The sequence below is a fragment of the Stylophora pistillata genome, chromosome 3 (assembly GCF_964205215.1).
Source record: "Stylophora pistillata chromosome 3, jaStyPist1.2, whole genome shotgun sequence".
NCBI lineage: Eukaryota > Metazoa > Cnidaria > Anthozoa > Scleractinia > Pocilloporidae > Stylophora > Stylophora pistillata.
The window spans coordinates 13,605,281-13,622,406 of NC_142521.1; the positions used below are offsets into that span (position 1 = coordinate 13,605,281).

The 17,126-nt window shown below is 39.4% G+C and overlaps 2 protein-coding genes across 5 annotated transcripts in view; both read right to left on the reverse strand.

The window, feature by feature from the left end:
* Positions 1-383: 383 nt before the first annotated feature.
* On the reverse strand, positions 384-10,693 carry LOC111335882 (contactin-associated protein-like 2). Of its 2 annotated transcripts, XM_022941879.2 has the most exons (5): positions 10,232-10,693; positions 4,049-5,547; positions 3,492-3,758; positions 2,814-3,341; positions 384-2,252 (listed from the first exon to the last, which is right to left on the reverse strand). In XM_022941879.2, the coding sequence occupies exons 1-4, from the start codon at positions 10,480-10,482 to the stop codon at positions 2,833-2,835; spliced, it is 2,526 nt and encodes an 841-aa protein (XP_022797614.2). In that variant the 5' UTR covers positions 10,483-10,693; the 3' UTR covers positions 384-2,252; positions 2,814-2,832. The 2 variants fall into 2 exon arrangements, with proteins under 2 accessions (XP_022797614.2, XP_022797613.2); XM_022941878.2 differs by having other exon boundaries at positions 2,814-3,758; positions 10,232-10,690.
* Positions 10,694-13,224: 2,531 nt separating this feature from the next.
* LOC111335869 (piezo-type mechanosensitive ion channel component 1-like) overlaps positions 13,225-17,126 on the reverse strand; it is a 32,808-nt gene continuing 28,906 nt past the window's right edge. For all 3 annotated transcript variants that reach the window (XM_088755355.1, XM_088755354.1, XM_088755353.1), the window contains 4 exons: positions 16,279-16,445; positions 15,730-15,849; positions 15,077-15,328; positions 13,225-14,520 (listed from right to left, as the gene is read on the reverse strand). In XM_088755355.1, coding sequence (XP_088611481.1) covers positions 14,268-14,520; positions 15,077-15,328; positions 15,730-15,849; positions 16,279-16,445 — 792 coding nt within the window. In that variant the 3' untranslated portion in view covers positions 13,225-14,267. The remainder of the gene's footprint in view (positions 14,521-15,076; positions 15,329-15,729; positions 15,850-16,278; positions 16,446-17,126) is intronic.

Consider the following 17,126-nt stretch of genomic DNA (forward strand, 5'->3'; position numbering starts at 1 on the left):
TTGCATAGAATGAAGCCATCGAGAATTTTTCTTCCCCCCCCCCCCGGCCACATGATGTTCATGGATCTACGAAAGGTCAACACTGCACTTTAATCGTAGTTTGCAGCGTATTAAGGGGAACTGGGCACTTTGAAGGCAGTGTCCCACTTGAGAACGCGATACAATGACCCTCGGTCCATAATTAAGCGCGTCAAATAGTGTAGACATTTAGCCACCTTGTCCCCTTCTGGCAAAGAAGTCAATGTCAAATTTTTACCAGGACAACTGACACAAGGAAAATTCAATCGAATTAAGATGTGTGATAATTATGGGGGGGGGGGGGAGTGGGGAGGTGAGGAGCTCGTAACAGGGTTAGGTTTCGAGAGCACGATTGAGCCAAACACTCCGTTAAAATTTTGATTTAGTTTTGTAGCTTTTACAAACAATTTTATTTACTGTATTTTTTCGGCCTTTCAATTTTGTCCTACGGTTAGATAATATTGCATAAAAAGTTGGCCAAAAAAATGAGAAGTTTAATTTGTAATCCTCAATAAACGTGTACCGCTTTTCAAACGATCGGCCCTTTATGTTTAACTTTCAATTTTACGTTATCACAATTAAAAATGAGGAAGAAGACAATTTACTTGATACCTTTACTTAATTACGTTATCACGTCGCACAATACAGCTATTACAGGATGCGGAACTTGCCAATCAGGAGTAGATACAAAAAGTGAAGTTGAAGCAATCAACTGTTTTAAAAAGTAGACTGAGACGCACAAAGAAAAATTTTAAGTAAAGAGTGCAAGGTCATTATCTCGTGGGTGGTATCTGTTAAAATGGACTTTTGAGATCAACACCAGATAAATCTAGAGGTGCAGCAGTTTCAACAAAACTGTGATTTCAATTTTTATTACAGAGTTGAATGGTTTACGAAATCCGCGAAAGAAAATGATCGTGAAATGGAGGCATAGAATGATACGTTATCGATAATTTCTCAAAATTGAATAGGGGTCAGCCTATTGATTGGCAAAAGACCATATCCGTAGCGAAACATTTAAAGAAGATATGATTGATAACAGGCCAACAAAAAGCGATATTTTACCGGTAGTTTTCAGCACTTTCGTGAAGATACGACTTAGTTTATCTGCTGTGTCGAATTGGAAATGACAATCATTATTCTAAATAGCTCCGAATGACTCAAGAGTGGATCGGTAACACAAATTTACATGTGCATAACTGACAAAAAAAAATGTTTGACACCAGCTGTTTTCAACGCTACCTTAAATCCGTAAATTATCTTACAAAAATTATCCGTAAATTATCTTACAGCGTGGAAACTTGTCGGCAAAACCAAAGCTGGGTTTTGAACCGTTTAACAAAAACTTCATCATTACTCTTTTGAACTTGTTTTATCTGTAACAATGATAATTCTACTAAAATTAACTTATTCGAAAAAGATTTGGTTGATTACGCTGACTTCCTATACCTACCATTATTGTGAACAGTCATACGGCAAGATCTAGCTATTATGAGTACTTATAAGAACATATCAACAGTTCATATTCTCTTGCTGGTTCTTAATGATACCACCATCCAACAGTTCAAGCATGTCCTTTATAACCAGGTCGTTTGCTACGTTTTCCAATCAGTTTAAGCCGAGGATAATTTTTCACTATCGTTAGGTAATTATTTACCTTACAGCAACTTTTCTTTATGATAATTTCAACTCAAAGCAAAGGTCCTTGGCCTCTTACTTTCATGTTATCCCACTGCTCGGATACTTCTTAATCAACCTACAGAAACCCTCATGAATTTGTCCGGCTTAGGCAGAAGTTTAAACGAAAATATTAAGAGTGTGATAGGTGCAGGCATAGCATTTTGGGACAGACTGCTGATCGTTTTGGAACAATTCTCACAAGTTTTAACTTTTTCCAGACCATTGCATACTACCCCAGCAAAAAGCTGATACAAAAAAGTGGAGAAAAAAGTGATTCCAGGGGTTCCTTTTATTCTAATCCAACTCTGGAATGTGTGTTTCCCTGCCAGATGTTCGCACGCGGTCTGTTGCAATATTCGTGTACACTCCGACCACCATCGCCCTTTTGTTCTATGTGGTTTGTTGTCGATCGTGAGAAGTTCCTTATTACGCAATCCTGAGCCACAACAGCAAATCCTCCTCATAAACCTCAAATTATTTGTGCTTGGTCAAAACAAAATTCTTCTATCACAGCATAAGTCAAACTTCATGGACAAAGTCAATCTAAAATATTCCTGTGAAAATACCAACGATAATAATTAAAATGAACAAAAAAACAAGGGAAGAAAAAGAAGGTAAGGAGGATGAAGTTTTAAAGGGATAATCCCTCTTTCCACTCAGTACTTCCATGCCGCCTGAAAAACGCTTTAGTAAGTGCCCTACGATTGGCCCACTTAGCGGGCCGTATTTCATGTACGGCATGTTAAACTTGAAAAGTTTTTTTGAATTGAAATCTTTCCCCTGTAATGGAAATCAAAGATATGACCAAATGTTCTCGTTTTTCCGTTCGGAATTATGGCCACACACTTCGCACTTAGGCCATAAATCCGTGCGGGAAGAACTATTTATGTAACTAACACTACAGACCTCGAACACGGTTAGTCAGAGGTATGCAACTAGTGGGGGCGAAAATTAAAGTAATGATTCGGAAAACTCTTTAAAATTAGGATGATACTTTAGTATCTTATGCTTTCCGCCGGTCGACAAGTAACCTGGGCTTTATGAAATTAAAGTAAACTGAATGGTTGAAATTAAAGCTCTGAAGGTGAATCGTGTCTCTGATAAAGAAGAGATACCTTGATATCCAGTCTGAATTCAGAGCTTAGAGGTGGAAGCTGAAAAGGACACATATTTTCTGACATGCGAGTCTCGATGTACCGAGTGGTAGACTGTGGCGCCGTTACTCATATTGTAGGCCCCAACCTCCATCGTGCCGTGCCCCATCTCATCCAGCTGGACCACATCCGGTGAATCCGTGCGAACCGAGTGGCGATACACCTCAATATCTGGGATATTCTTGTTCCTTCTGAAGCTCTTACAGGAAATGCAACACACATACCTGCGACCAGACCGCTTCAGGAAAACGAAGATAAGCACACAAATGAGAAGAATGAAGGCCAATACGGACGAGGTTACCAAGATTATAAACCTTGCATCGTAAACCACTCCTCCTTCAACCCGCGTGATGTAGTCAATGCTACTTCTTGTAATAACAGTCACGTTGCGGCTCCTCTTCGGTTCGTCTTCCATTGGCGTGACAGGAGGCAGCGTGACAGTCTTTCCTTTGGTGGTGATGCTTGTGTGCACTGTCAGGCCAGATTTACCTGTGGTAATGGAAGAATGTACTGTCACACCAGTGCTCTTGGGTTCGTGAGTAAACACTGACGTCACCAGGGTTGAGTTTTTATTCGTTGCGATAGTGGTCGTCATGGTAACGTGATGTTTAGGGGAAGACAACGAATTTCTATTGTTACCTGGACTTTTTGTGGTAGTGCTGTCGGTTTTTTTTATCTGCAGCCTGGGAGCAGTGGATGGGCCAGTGGTTGTTTCAATATGTACTGTCGGGGGCGGGTTGACCAATTTGCAAGCGGACGAAATAAAGTTCGCATTGCTCACTACTTCGGGAGCGCGACCCCCGGTTCCAAAGCACTCTAATGGACCAAGCGTGAAGAAAGAGTCCTTGGCATCCGAATTGAACTGCAACATATTCACTGGTAATGATAATTTGTCGTCTAAATAACCTGTAAAGCAAAGATCACCATGGACGTGAATTTGTTTCAGAAGATGTGAACTGGAATTTGAGCGAAAAGAGTGATTTAGTCTTCAAAAATTAAATTAGTTAGTCCTTGGGCCGATATAAATTGAATGCATCTTTGAATATCAAAAGTAATGTAATACAATAGTTTCTGGAGGGTCTCTTCTCTCATGTCTAAGAATGCTGCGAACGAAGCCGCGTTAATTTATTTTGTTAGGTAACTGGGCCTGAATGCATTCAACGATACCCATAGCAATGCCGCTGAATTCTACTTACCAGAGTCTTCCCTCCACCGGTCATTGCTGTCGGCATCACAGTTACAATATTTTGAAGGATCTGTACAGCTGTTCGTCTCTCCACATGCGCACTTGCCACTTCCAGGCCTCGCACCTCCCCAGTAATTTTGTGGAACAGCAGTACTCGATAACCATTGCACATTCTCAGGACCAACGGGAGAATTCAACAGTTTTGAATTATAACAGTGATAACTGATGTACTGGCGACAGCTTCCGCTACGCTGAATCAATGCACGGATGCTGGCCAGGTCAGTTCCATACTTAATGGGTTGAAAGTAATAGCTTTCGAGGTCCAAGGCACCTTGCGTTACGGGATATTTACCCTCCTTGTCGTGGTGTATGACTGTCTTGGCTGCATCAGAGGCTGTCATGTTGCACAACACTTCAAAGGCCCCTAAAGGTCCAGTGCCATCAGGATCCACTTTGCAATACGCATCCTGGACCATACCTAATACTTTGTACTCGTGGCATGTGGCACGGTAAAGAGGATCCTCACATTGGCTTCCTTTGTAAAACGTCCCTTCGCAGTCACAAGTGTAAGCTTCCCATGTCTGCAAACAGCGGCCACCATTTTTGCAAGGATTTGGAAAACACTTACTGGTAATTTTGCATTGGTCAATGACCGCCCCGTTTACACGGGAGCCGGACAATCCTTTCAAATTTACTAATTCATCGTTCAGCTTTATTTGGTGCATGCAGCCAACAAATCCATCGCTACGTGTTCCGTAGCCAATGTAAACACGACTTCGGAAATCACCCATTCGTTCCAACAAGGGGTTTTCATGACGAAGCTCTGGCTTGGAATCTATCTTCAACCGAAGCTCTTTGCGCGTTGCTCCAGCCATGACGTAATGCCACATCCCATCATTCAAATCTTCCCCAACACTGATTTTGACCGGTTTTTCAGTTCCCACAATTATTTCAAGTTCAAGCTTGCTTGATACCAGGGAAAGGTAGAGGCGTGCGCTAGAAGTTTGTTTGTAAACCAAAATACCTTTGCCGTAGTAAGTGCGAAAGTTGAGTTCCACTGTAAAATTCTTAGGAGAGGCCTTATTGAGTTTCAAATGCGTATTTGGGGTTGGAAAATTGACCGGAACGTACCCGTTGACTGGACAGTAGAAGCGCAAGAAGCCATGTGTTTCGCACTCAATAAGGTCAACCTTGGCACAAAATAAAATATCTTTAAAATCAAAGTGCAGATTCCTCAAACAGCCGTTAAAATTCGGTGTAGTTGGTGCTCCGTCCAGATTAGAAGACTCACTCGTATCGAGGCCTGCCACGTAGAGGAATGAATCCAGATCAAGACGAACGAAAGAGCCTGGTGTGGTTGTTTGGGTTCTAACTTTATCAACAGCGACAACAAGTGTTCGTTTATTACGATCCACTTGAACCTCATGCCATTTGTTATCCGCTAAGTTGTTTCCGACAAGTACTGAGTGTTCTCCTGATACGGTAGAACTTCCGAGATTGATGGTAAACCTGACGGAAGGATCATAAGTACAAGTTATTCCAAGCGTCTTAACGAGAAGTCGCCATCTCAGAAATTGCTTGGTCTGTTTTTGTTTTAAAGTTAACCTAGTTTTTTTTCGGGATCCAAGAGTTAGCCAAATGGATACGATTCGAGGAAGTTAATACTCTGTTGTGTCCTTGGCCAAGATGCCATGTTATTCTCACAAATAGTTTTCTCTCCAGCAAATTGATCCAGAAGCAGACTAATGATTTGGACAACTAAGGATTTGTAATTTTGGCTGTTATCAGTGAGTGACATCCTAAATAGTATATCAATTAAACCAGTTTGCTTTTCGGCAAGATAATGTAAAAAAAAAAAAAAAACAAAGAAAACCAAAGAGACAGAACTGCAATAACGAAATTCTTGGACCAGGATTCACTAGTTTGGCCTGTTCAATTAAAAAGTTCAATTCAATAATGATAATGATAATAATGATAATTATAACAATAATGTCATCACTTCCATAGCGCGTGTACATTGCTCTTCTAGGCGTTTTACAATCCGGCATTTTCAAACATTTAAACCTTGTACTCAAATTCAATTGCAAATAACTGCTTCTATTATCTATCACTAAGATAAAAGTTGAAAAATTTGTTCGATGTTCATTGTTCTTCAAGATTTTTTTAAATCTGACTAGGCTAAGAAAGTTGATTATCTTACTTTTCCTGCGGATGTTTTAAAAAGCTTTGTTTATTCTGTAATGTAGACACATTCATGGCGAGATAAAATGGATACAGCTTTGTCAGTCCTTACAGAAGATGTGCATATAGAGAAACACTTTTCAGGCAAAAAAGATGAAACCTTCAGAGGGAGGATTTTCGATCATGAGACTTTTTGGGCAACATCGGAAACAATCACGAGGAAAGAAAGTCACATCGAGGTGCCACTTGAAAGCTTCCTCAATTATTTTCCGGCAAAGAAGTAGAACTAGCTTTCAAACATTTGAAACAGGTGTGAAAGAACAAACAACGGAATATAATCTGCACTTAGGTCACGAGAGCGGAGAGTTGAAAGTGTCCGGAAAACTTAGTTTAATTCCATAAAAAGAATAATGTGAAGTTCATGTTAAAAGTTTTGTCTATATGGGCGGTTCTTCCTCACTTGATTATTCCATTCAGGTTCAGAAAAACACCGTCAGTTACGACGACCCTAATTAAATTATATCACTGCTTTACGAGCACGTAAAGCAATTAAGATTAAAAATTATGAGCTTCTTAATTAAGTGGTTGTTTACAAACCACGCTTTAAATGATTAATTGTAGTAAATTACTGATAATTTTGTTTTATTGACGCGCACATCATCGCAAAACCAAAAGGAAAAAAAAAAAAAAAAAAAAAAGGAACAGGACAACTGAAGTCCTTGTTTATCCGTCATAACAACGGAGACCGGCAAAGTAAAACACCATTGGAAATGAAGTTTTTTTTCTCAGTTACTCTCCTAACTGTCGAGTATTTCCATAGTCTCACGATATAATTATTATTTTAGAGCTGGGAAGGAATACCGTTTATTTAGCAGAAGAGAAACTTTCGTAGGGCGGTCGTAATAGAGAAACCTAGGTCGTTTACAAACCAAACTGCCGAGAATTCGTTTGTGGGCCAGGCCAATTACTTGTTCCATGTATGACACTTTAACGTTCTTCATACTACTGAGGTCATCAATGACAAAAGCGTCCTGTGCGTTTGAACTTAGCGCGGCAATCAAATGAAGTCACGATCGTGGTACATCTACAGTGAACAGATACGACCTTTATTTAATCACTTTCACCAGAGTGTGGTGAGGGTCGCACAACAGAGCGAGGCTCCAAATTAAGTGCGCCCTATATCCCACCCATCCCACCCCAGGGGAGGACATCCATCACACAGTAATCTCGTGTGTGGGAAATTAACGTCTCCTACCCCAACCCTGCAGGAGACGGGACCTCCATTTATTCGTCCCTATCCGAGAAGACTAGAATATCTAACCATTTCTTGATGTTATAGAAAGGTAGCAAATTCTTCTCAATTATTTTAAGACCCTGAGTGTTGGTCCGGCCGGGGCTCGAACCCTCGACCTCCCGCACAACAGTCCAGCGCTCTATCCATTGAGCTAACCGGGAGGCGGTTAAACCTTGAAGGCCTTTGCTTTCACCAGCGGTCAGATTCTCCACAAATTGACGTGAATATCGAAATAAAATGCGAGGAAGACATCAAAACGAGGTCAATTAAACAAAGGAGGTCAGGTAGTTATAGCGACTTCAATTATCCTCGTTACTCTGCGTGGAGCAGTCTTAGACATAATAATGATAATGATATAAACCAACAACCGTTGCTGATTAGAACCGATTCTAATCAACAAAGCAATTATTGTCGGTTGTGTTCTGTTTCTCGAGAAAGCCGAACGTTGCATAGTTTGCAGAAGAATTCTTTTAGAGTGTTGTTGCGAAATTTTTTTTTATTAAAAATTTCTTACGCTATTTGTCGCTTTTTCTGTCTTTTAAGTCTTTTCAACTTTCTCATATTACCTCTAGTATGGGGCCCCGCTCGTTCGCAGTTCGGGGGAGGCCCGCTATAACCTAAAACTACTATTTGAATGGCTTTTCTTTGATACTCTGACGGCGCAAGGAAAGAAAATATCATTTCTTTTATTCAGGGTTCTTTCATCGAGTTTCATTTTTAATATCTGCAATTTGTTTAATTAAGAACCTCTTGTGATACTATCTTAAAAATTTCTTACAGTAGTTTCAATTGACGCTCTGAACGGAATGATGATGATCAACAAACCTCGTTATCGCCGGTAACAATACAAAAGCGACGTGTTCATTCACAATCAAGCAGGCAGCTGAAATATATAAAAGAAAACTTAAAGTTTTTTTTTGTGTTAAGGGGATCTTCCGACGGGATGGTTTAGTTGGACTCGTCTAACGCAATTTCCATCAGCTTGCGTTAAATTCAACCACCCCATCTTAAATTTTCCTTTGTTTTGCCATCAATACAGTCACGGAGGTAATTGCATGGAAAGAGTTCTAAGTAGATTTTAGTTGTACTTGTGGACCCAGTTGTTTTAGAAAATACCAGTATAGCGTTCTTCGGTTTCCCAAGTAAGGGTTTCCCTTTCCACGAAAAAAGCTGAAGAGATATGAGATAACCATCCTTAAAGTTGCAAAGTCTGCCGTGTGTCTGGGAAGGGATGTGTTATCAAAGACAACCGAGGTGTTGAAATATTTTTCTGTAGCCTTGAAAATTCTCCATCTGTTTAATTTAGTGGTTCTGTTCCTAACATTACCTCTGACGTTCATGATTGAAGAAAGAATAAAATTCACAACACATCTCGATCCATCGTCACTGTCTCGACGAGCACTATTGCGATAATTGGGCACGGTCCTCTGTGGCAATCATTCCTAGATCTATCTCTATTTCAGTCATAACTTATTGTCCATGAAAAAGATCTCTTAAATTTGGAGAGGTTCTTTCAAAAGAGGAATTTTTTTGTCTGTGTCTCCTGAAACAGGTGACTAAAACCAAAACGTTACAAAAAATACTCATTGTGTTATTTAGCAGGTAAACAAAGAGTGCTAAGAGTATTTTAACTGGGTTTTTGTGCAGGCTTCTTTACAAATACGCGATTTGCATATATAGAGAACATTAATTCAAAATGAAAAGAAAAAAGTCCCGATTTTAGTTCAAAAAGGATGATCAAGAACAAATAAGATTTTTTTTCCTGCTCAAATCTTCAAATTCTAACGATGAGATTTATTTCACGTTTTAATCACTCTGCTACCACCTGGGAATTGCAAAACAATTTTTAGAGAAAAAACTTTTTTCCTGCATGTGCTCTCTGTGGAAACTGTTATCTGGGTTTCATAGCAGTCATTCATTTTAAGAAATCACCATTGAAAATTTTTTGACGACACTGCCAACGGTTGTTTTCATGAACGGAACTTGTGAAACATTCTCAGATTTGTTAAATGCGATAGACTCCATGTTTAATTGAATAAGTTATTCTATCCACTATAGTAATCTAACAAGGTTTCCTCGACAGCCGAGTGATATTCAATTTAGCCAAAGAAAGCGTCATGGACCGTCCTTATAGGTTAAGTTGAATTCTTGGCCAACTTCGAAGTTACGTGAGAAAAAGCGTGTGACTATTTGCCGATGACCAAGAATCAATTCGCATCTCTTAGTCACTAAGTGAAATAGAAGGCTTGATATGCGCCTAGATAACAATACATTATCAACGATTCTGTGAGGCCTATTAGAAACGCTGAGCTATTGATAAACTACTTTTGTTCAAATTGAAAACATTTCACTTCTTTAGTTGACTAATTTTCACCTCTTTTCAAAGCAATTAAAACATGATATACAAGTTTTCTGGTCTTTGTTTACCTGGCTTAACGCCACAAACTTTTGACAAACTTCCCTGAAGTTGACAGAAAACTATTTTCAAAGGAGTAGCAACCTTTCGACGCAGCTTTTGCGTTAACTATTGTCTAGCCTTAATTTCAGAACAAAATATGCTCATTTGCGGACATATTCGTTTCTAACAATGTTTAGTTTAAGAGCTTTTTTATTCTTGGGCGTAAACTATGCCTCGATGTTTTAAACATCGTTTTCGATAATATCGAATATTGCCAATTTTTTCGAATTTAACAATAACTGAAAATCAACTATTCCTACCTCAATTGTCCATGAATGAGCTCGATAGATATAAAATCTCCCTGAGATCCGCTGCTGTAAAGCATTAATCCAGAAGGACGGAACGTCTTAAACGAAAATGTGATATGATTCGTTAGGGTTGCGACGATATTTGAACGAAAATCATGGGTAATGTAGCCTGTTCCTTCCATGTTTACTTCAGTTGCCGAAGAAAAGTAAAATTTCATGAAGATGAACGCAACAAATATCGCGAACCCCCGACTCGAAGTCATGTCGATTTCGGTGTTAGAGTCTCGACTCGTGATACACACTAAAGCTTGTCACATTTGGTCGCCTCTCACAGCATTCGCTTATCAGAGAACAGTATATTTTACGAAAGCAAAACACCATTTGTTTCTACAAGCTCTCTTTGGCTAATTAGCGGTGGAACGGCGCTAATAAGCGATAAATAGCACAATGGAACACAAAGCAACAATTGGATCCCCAGGCGATTGGAAGATACTGATAAATTGAGTTAATACAACGCGCTGTTATCCAATCGGAACCACTCTTGTGGGTTTTGTCGAACAAACCAAACCAAGGTATCAATCTCAGTTTAAAACTGCGGTTGAAGACTCTGTAATGATCGGTTTTTAGCCTTATATTCTCCATACAGAGCTATCTCACTAACTTCTTTGGTTAATATATCGCTTTCTATGGCTAGTCAAAGGACGAAATTTATTTCAAGTTTGTGCTCGAATGCGCGTGAAAAAAAGTCTTGCTTGACAAGCGCGTAACTATTCTATTTATTTATACTTCGAAACTAAAGCATTCCCACCTGCTAGGCAAGTTATTAAATTTGCTTAATTTTTTCACAGAGAAGAAAAAACAAGATTTCCCTCAGTTAATTTCATGACTCAAAAAAAACAAGTGAAATTAATTTTTAAAATGCGTCACTTGGAAAAATACTTCCGTTAAGGACGATTTCCAAATTGTTCTTCTATTTAAGAAAATATGCTTGCTCTCGAAGAGAAGAATTAAATTGAAGAGAACACAGAAAATAATTAAGGCTTAAGATAGCGAGCCATCACAAAAACTTGTACGTGGAACCTCCATATAAATAAATAAATGAGATCGGCTCGTCAAAACGTTTTCTCTTTAATTTCACGCACGGAAACCAAGGCGTAATAAAGAAAACGGCCCAATAACTATGATTACGCGCAAGTGTTTGTAGTTTGGACTCACGGCTAATAATCAGTAATTGCAATAAACCATGTATTGACTCAAAAAAAACTTTTTTTAGTTGCATTCGTGGATTTAGTTAGTCCGATCAGTTTGTGATTCTTAGCTTTCGAAGCAGAAACAGTTAACTGGAGAAAACACCAAATTGATATGAGTTTATACTTCTGGTTTAATATTTCATGAAATCAGCATGATTTATCCTAATCTTATTTCTTGACGCCAAGATTTGTTCTAGTTTTAGAGAGCTACGTGATGGAGATAAACGGTTCTGATTTCTTGCTAACCGAATAGTAACCCTCGGTGTGACGTAGAAGTAGATCTCCATCGTAAAGTGAACGGGAGTTCATGGGAAAACAGATTTTTTTATTAAAAGAACTACTCACGAATCATTACTAACAAAGGCGCTAACACGTGTTCACTTGATTATGTTTAACTTAGCAATCAGTGAAGCAAAGGATGACGAGAGAAATCGGTTAATTAACAATTGGTTCATGCTTTAGCGTGCACTATCGAGTTATGGAGCAGGCGGGAAGTTTGGAGAGCACAAAAGAAGCGTAAGAGTTGCCCGAGGCAACAGGCGAGGGAAACTCCAGCTTCTTGAGTGCTCTCCAAACTTCCCACGTGCTCCATAACTCGATAGTGTACAGCTGAAAGCATGAACCAATTGTTTTAGGACATAGCCGGTGGAATTGTGCATGAAATCCGACGCGAAAAATGGACAACAATATCAATTGAAGCGAATCGTGACGGCCCTGATGCCGAGTCTTCTTTTCCGTTGCTTTTCTCTTTTTCTGCCTCATTTAAGAACTCTAGCCCAAGGGAAAAGGTCGGAAAATTGTCTTCGTTTTGGGACTAGTAGGTCGAGTCTCTGTATCCATTATTGTCACGAAATGTATTATTTTTCCCCGCGCTAACAATGGCCGCTCGCGCGAAAAAAAAAATTTCTGGCGAAGCGATTTGCTCACGCCATCAGCGTGCACTATCGGGATTTTGAGCACGCTTTTACGTACTGGATTTGATTGCGGGGGTCTGCTAACTATGCTCTAATGTAATTTGGCTTAGACAACCAAACTGTGTCTATTCCATATTTTGTTTCTAGGCCAAATTGGAATTTGTGTTATTTTGTTGAAGGTGTAAAACCGAAAAAACCCAAAGAAAAAGTTTTTCTGGACGAGAACAAATATCAAACTCAACTTCAACTTTGAGAATAAAAAATAATAGCGTCCAATAGTATGCGAAGTAAATTTTGGGAGTGTTCGGCGTGAGCAATTTGAAAACGAACTAAATATGATGTTTCATTACCGAACCACTTCTTGCTATCGCTTTTTTTTTTAAAAAATGTAGACCATAAACAGTCACAAGGACATAACGTTGTCTAGGAGTAAAACAATGGGTCACATTTTCTGTAATGAATTTTAATAACATCTATTTCCTGAACAACTCAAAATAAGCAAAGCATGTAGACCCATTACCACGGTTTTACTGGCTGTCTCAAAGTGCAACTTAAGAAATTGCTTAGAAACATCTCTCCAAAAGCCTAGCAGTGGAGAAATTTCATCGAAGGGCTACGGGGTTATTACAATAGAAATTTGGGCGAAGTACAAAACAGATCTTGTTCGTTCAACGATGAAATGGCGCGCTAAGGCTTTACGCAGTTTTATGCTATTGCTCAGCGAGAGGGGTGTGGGGAATTGCAGGACTACTTTCGGTCTCCCTTCCCCTCCCCCTGTCGTATTAGTGCTCTTCTAACCGCCTGCGGAGAAATCATCAGTCCAAAAACATCACACACGAAATACCAATTGAGCAGTTTTATCAAAAAGTATAGCTGTATTAAGTACATTTCCAGTTGAGGATAGCTCAATTTTTTTTCCTCGAATCATCAAGGTGCCAATCAGTCAGAACCGCATAGTATTCTCAAATACAAAAATAGCTCCGTACATTATGGGTGAAATTTCCAGTCTGAAGGGGACAAAATGGCCGTTAGTTAAAAAAAAATACTTCGGGATTCAAAGATGGCATTCATAGCCACTTAGCCACCCCAAGTATTCTAATTTCAAAAAGCATCAGTAGTTAGAAAATTGTACAATTGTCTATTTGTTGAGTTTCCAAAAATAGCCTGGTAGAATATGTGTACAAAATCTCTGTGATTTTCCGGGATCTTCCATAAATATTAAGTTCTATCTCTGATTACGATAAACATCTCTTAAAGTATAATTTCATAAATAACCATGTACTTATTCTCTGCTTATAAGAAGCATGTAGCAGTTATAATTGTTCCCCATAAATTCGATATCATCTTGTTTCCCTCCATTCTAGAAAATGTATTTGAAAATTCCTCGTTATGATCTTCAACTTTGAATTATAACAGGAAAGATTTAACAATCTTTTAGTCGTTGGAAAGTATCCAATTAATCATACTTTACTTTACCGTTATTTCTTCGTTTCTGTTCCATACCCATTAATTGTATTTCCCAACCTGACTTAACTAATTTACTGAAATCATTTCTGGCTGTCATGAATTATATGCTGCAATGAGCATAAAATGCTATGCCCAAATCTCTCCTTCAGCGTTTTCCCTTTACGAACTTTCACAATGGAAAAGCACTTTAAATGGTGCTCTTCAGCAAAAAATAAAATAACAAATACTTGTGTCGTGTGCTTCTTGTAGAATGCGAGTTAAAACCAAATTAACAGACAAAAGGGAAATTGGAATTGGTATGAAACCTACGATTGTGAAAGGAGTTCGAGAGTGAACCTCTGTCGACTGGTTTCCAATGTAAGTTGAAATTCAACCGAAGTGTGAGTTCTTTCTAAGCTTTTGCCTTTCTACGTGTCACTAATTACGTTTGTATTTCGTCCATTTGATGAGCGTCTGTGGTGACCGGTACAGAAACATGAGCTTGGCAAACAAATCCTCTTCTAACTTAAGTTCTTTGCTTTCCCGTACCATGAAGATATCCAGGCACAACTTGAGAACTTTATCTACGTTTGGCATCTCGTCAAACATGATACGGTACGAAATGGAAGTAAAAAAAAGACGGACAAACTTGCCAACCAACCAAACGAAACCCACATAAAGTCCGATTATCCTGAAGAATAAGAGCGAAAAGACAAAATGATCAAAATTAAGAATAATTCAGCAGTGGCGCATCGAAAAGGATGGCTCCCTGTCCAAAGTTTCCAGGTCAAATTGGTTTTCAAATGGTAAGATCCAGAGAAAAAATCTTACAGCAATAACAGAAATCAATAACAAACTCAACCCGCATATAATGTCGGGAGTCGTCCCAGGCTAGGGCAGTGGGAGGCGAGGCCTCACCACTACACCATCATGGTTCCCTGCTTCCGAACAAACAGAGGAAGTACATATGATTCTTTCAAATGACAGTTGAATCCGGGATCAACATATTAGCGACAAAACGCTTGAAATCACAGAACATATTTGACCATATCAACAGGCTTCCGTGTTCTCTTTAACCCAACAGGCAATAGAAAAGGATACTATGACACCTCGCCTCTCCCTTCTCACCCCTTCATTTAAATGTTCCAATCAACTACGAAAGTTATGAAATATATGGCAGACATAGCGAGGAATTCATATTAGAATCTGGAGAGTGAAAGAGGAAACTCAATAATAACAGATCTTACCCAGTGCTTGTGAAGAATGAGAAGTGCAGCGGCGGCACTAAGTCGTTGAATGTGATCATTTCCAGCACATTGTCTTTGGCACCGAACAGGGGATTGGGACTCTTCTGTGTCAGTTCCCACCAATCAAACATACCCTTAGATCGCATACGCAGACGGCACGTCACGAAGTTAGCTCTGTCGTTATTTAAGACCGCAGTAACCGAGCCGCTGGCGGGGACGCGTACGAAGCTTGGGAACAAGTCCTTAATCAACCTTGAAAATAAAACACAAAAATTAAATCACAAAATGATTAGAATTCGTGGAAATAAGTTGATGTTTTGCAGACCAACGAGTTGTTATATTTGGTTTTGTTGTTGTTTTTTAGTATGTGCTAGTGGAAAAGCAGTTAACGGAACTTGGAAACATTGATAACACAAGCGCTTCGGTAAATTCAAAAGCCCGTTAGAACTGGAATAGGAGTTGACTCATTACTTCTTCGTTATGGTGTTAGTTGGGAATATCATTAATCTTCGCTTTTATTTTTGAGCTCACTTTTCTGTCAATTAACATTGAGATTGCAACGTAAGATAAAAAAAAGGAATATTAATAAGGAGCCAACTAAAAAAAAATCACTGTAAAGATATTCAACATCAAAATACAGCAGGTTTACTCACACGTCATCTTTGGTTGAGTTCCCTTCCAACATAGCAGCCAGTTGACTTTTAGTGGAGTTGTCGAGGAGAACCTGGGTCACACCGGATATGGTCTCCTGGGCAAGGGCCGTTTTAGGCTCTCTGATGACAAATGAGGAAAGAAGCTAAAGTGACACACCATTAAACCAGCATAGAACGAAATGAACAGTGGGGCGGAATGAATGAACAGCTTTAATAAGAGAAAGATAAGTTTACCATATTCTCTCTCTAATTGTAATTGAAATTAAAAATCTTTATGATTTATTATTCTTCAAAGCAGAAAAGACAGGAGACGGGGTTCTCAAACAGGGGTTATAGAGGAGGTAATAAGTGGAATGAATCTAATTGCCAGCCGTAACAGCAGGTTCTCGCTGGCGCTGCTATACGAGCGGCAAAGAAATGACAAACGAGCCAGCAAGGAGCTCCTAGCTCACCGGCTTGTTTCTAGTGGCTTCGCCGCTCGTAAAACAGAAAACCTCCTCGCAGAATAAGGGAAGATGCGAGAGTGGTCACAGGGAGCCCAGCTCTCACCTTGTGAACTCATAACTAAAGCGTATTGTAACGTTGTTGTCTGCCAGGTACTTGGTCATCAGGTCACGTGACGGCGGACTGATGGTCCATATGGAGCTAGAATTACCCACGATCTTCACTTGAACCACTGTGCCTCTCCCTTTAAAACTTTGGAAGAATGTCTCCAGCTATGAGAGAAACATACGAGGTTAGCAAATCGTTCCTAAGGCTATGTGAACGTCCACAAAAAAGGCTGATAAGCAGGAGGCTGTAGTTGTACTTCCCTCCACCACCTTGAGAACTCCTATCAAAAGCCTTCCCGCATGAGCCATTTAGAGGCTGGAATGACATATTCGTGTTTTGATAAGCACCGTCTTCACTCGAAGTGCAAACTACGACCAGTTGCAAAAATATTTAGACAACTTGAGCAAAAAGAGAATTTAACGACTTCATCGGATGGCGATGGCCAGGGAGAAATTAGGAGCCAAAAAACTTAAAGCTACCCTTTTTTCCCCAGTCAAAGTTGTTCATGGAAGTTTTGTATAAGGTACTGCTTAGCTTGCAACAATGCAAAGGGGGAATAGGGGGATACATTATGTTAGATCACATTGTGAACAATTTTCACTTGTGGTAGTAATATGTCTCAACTACTTTTGCATCTGGTTGTAGGTTCAGAGATCGCTAAATGGACTCGAGAGAAAATTAAACAAATTTTCTTATGGACGTTCGCATCACGGCTGCTTCTCAAAAATCCCTTTGGCTAGATAAACCAAATCTCTCGAAATACTGAACTAACACTGGGGTATCTGCTTTACAAGGATATGATTATCTTTCACGACTGAAGGGGACTTCAGCAATTATTGTAAGGC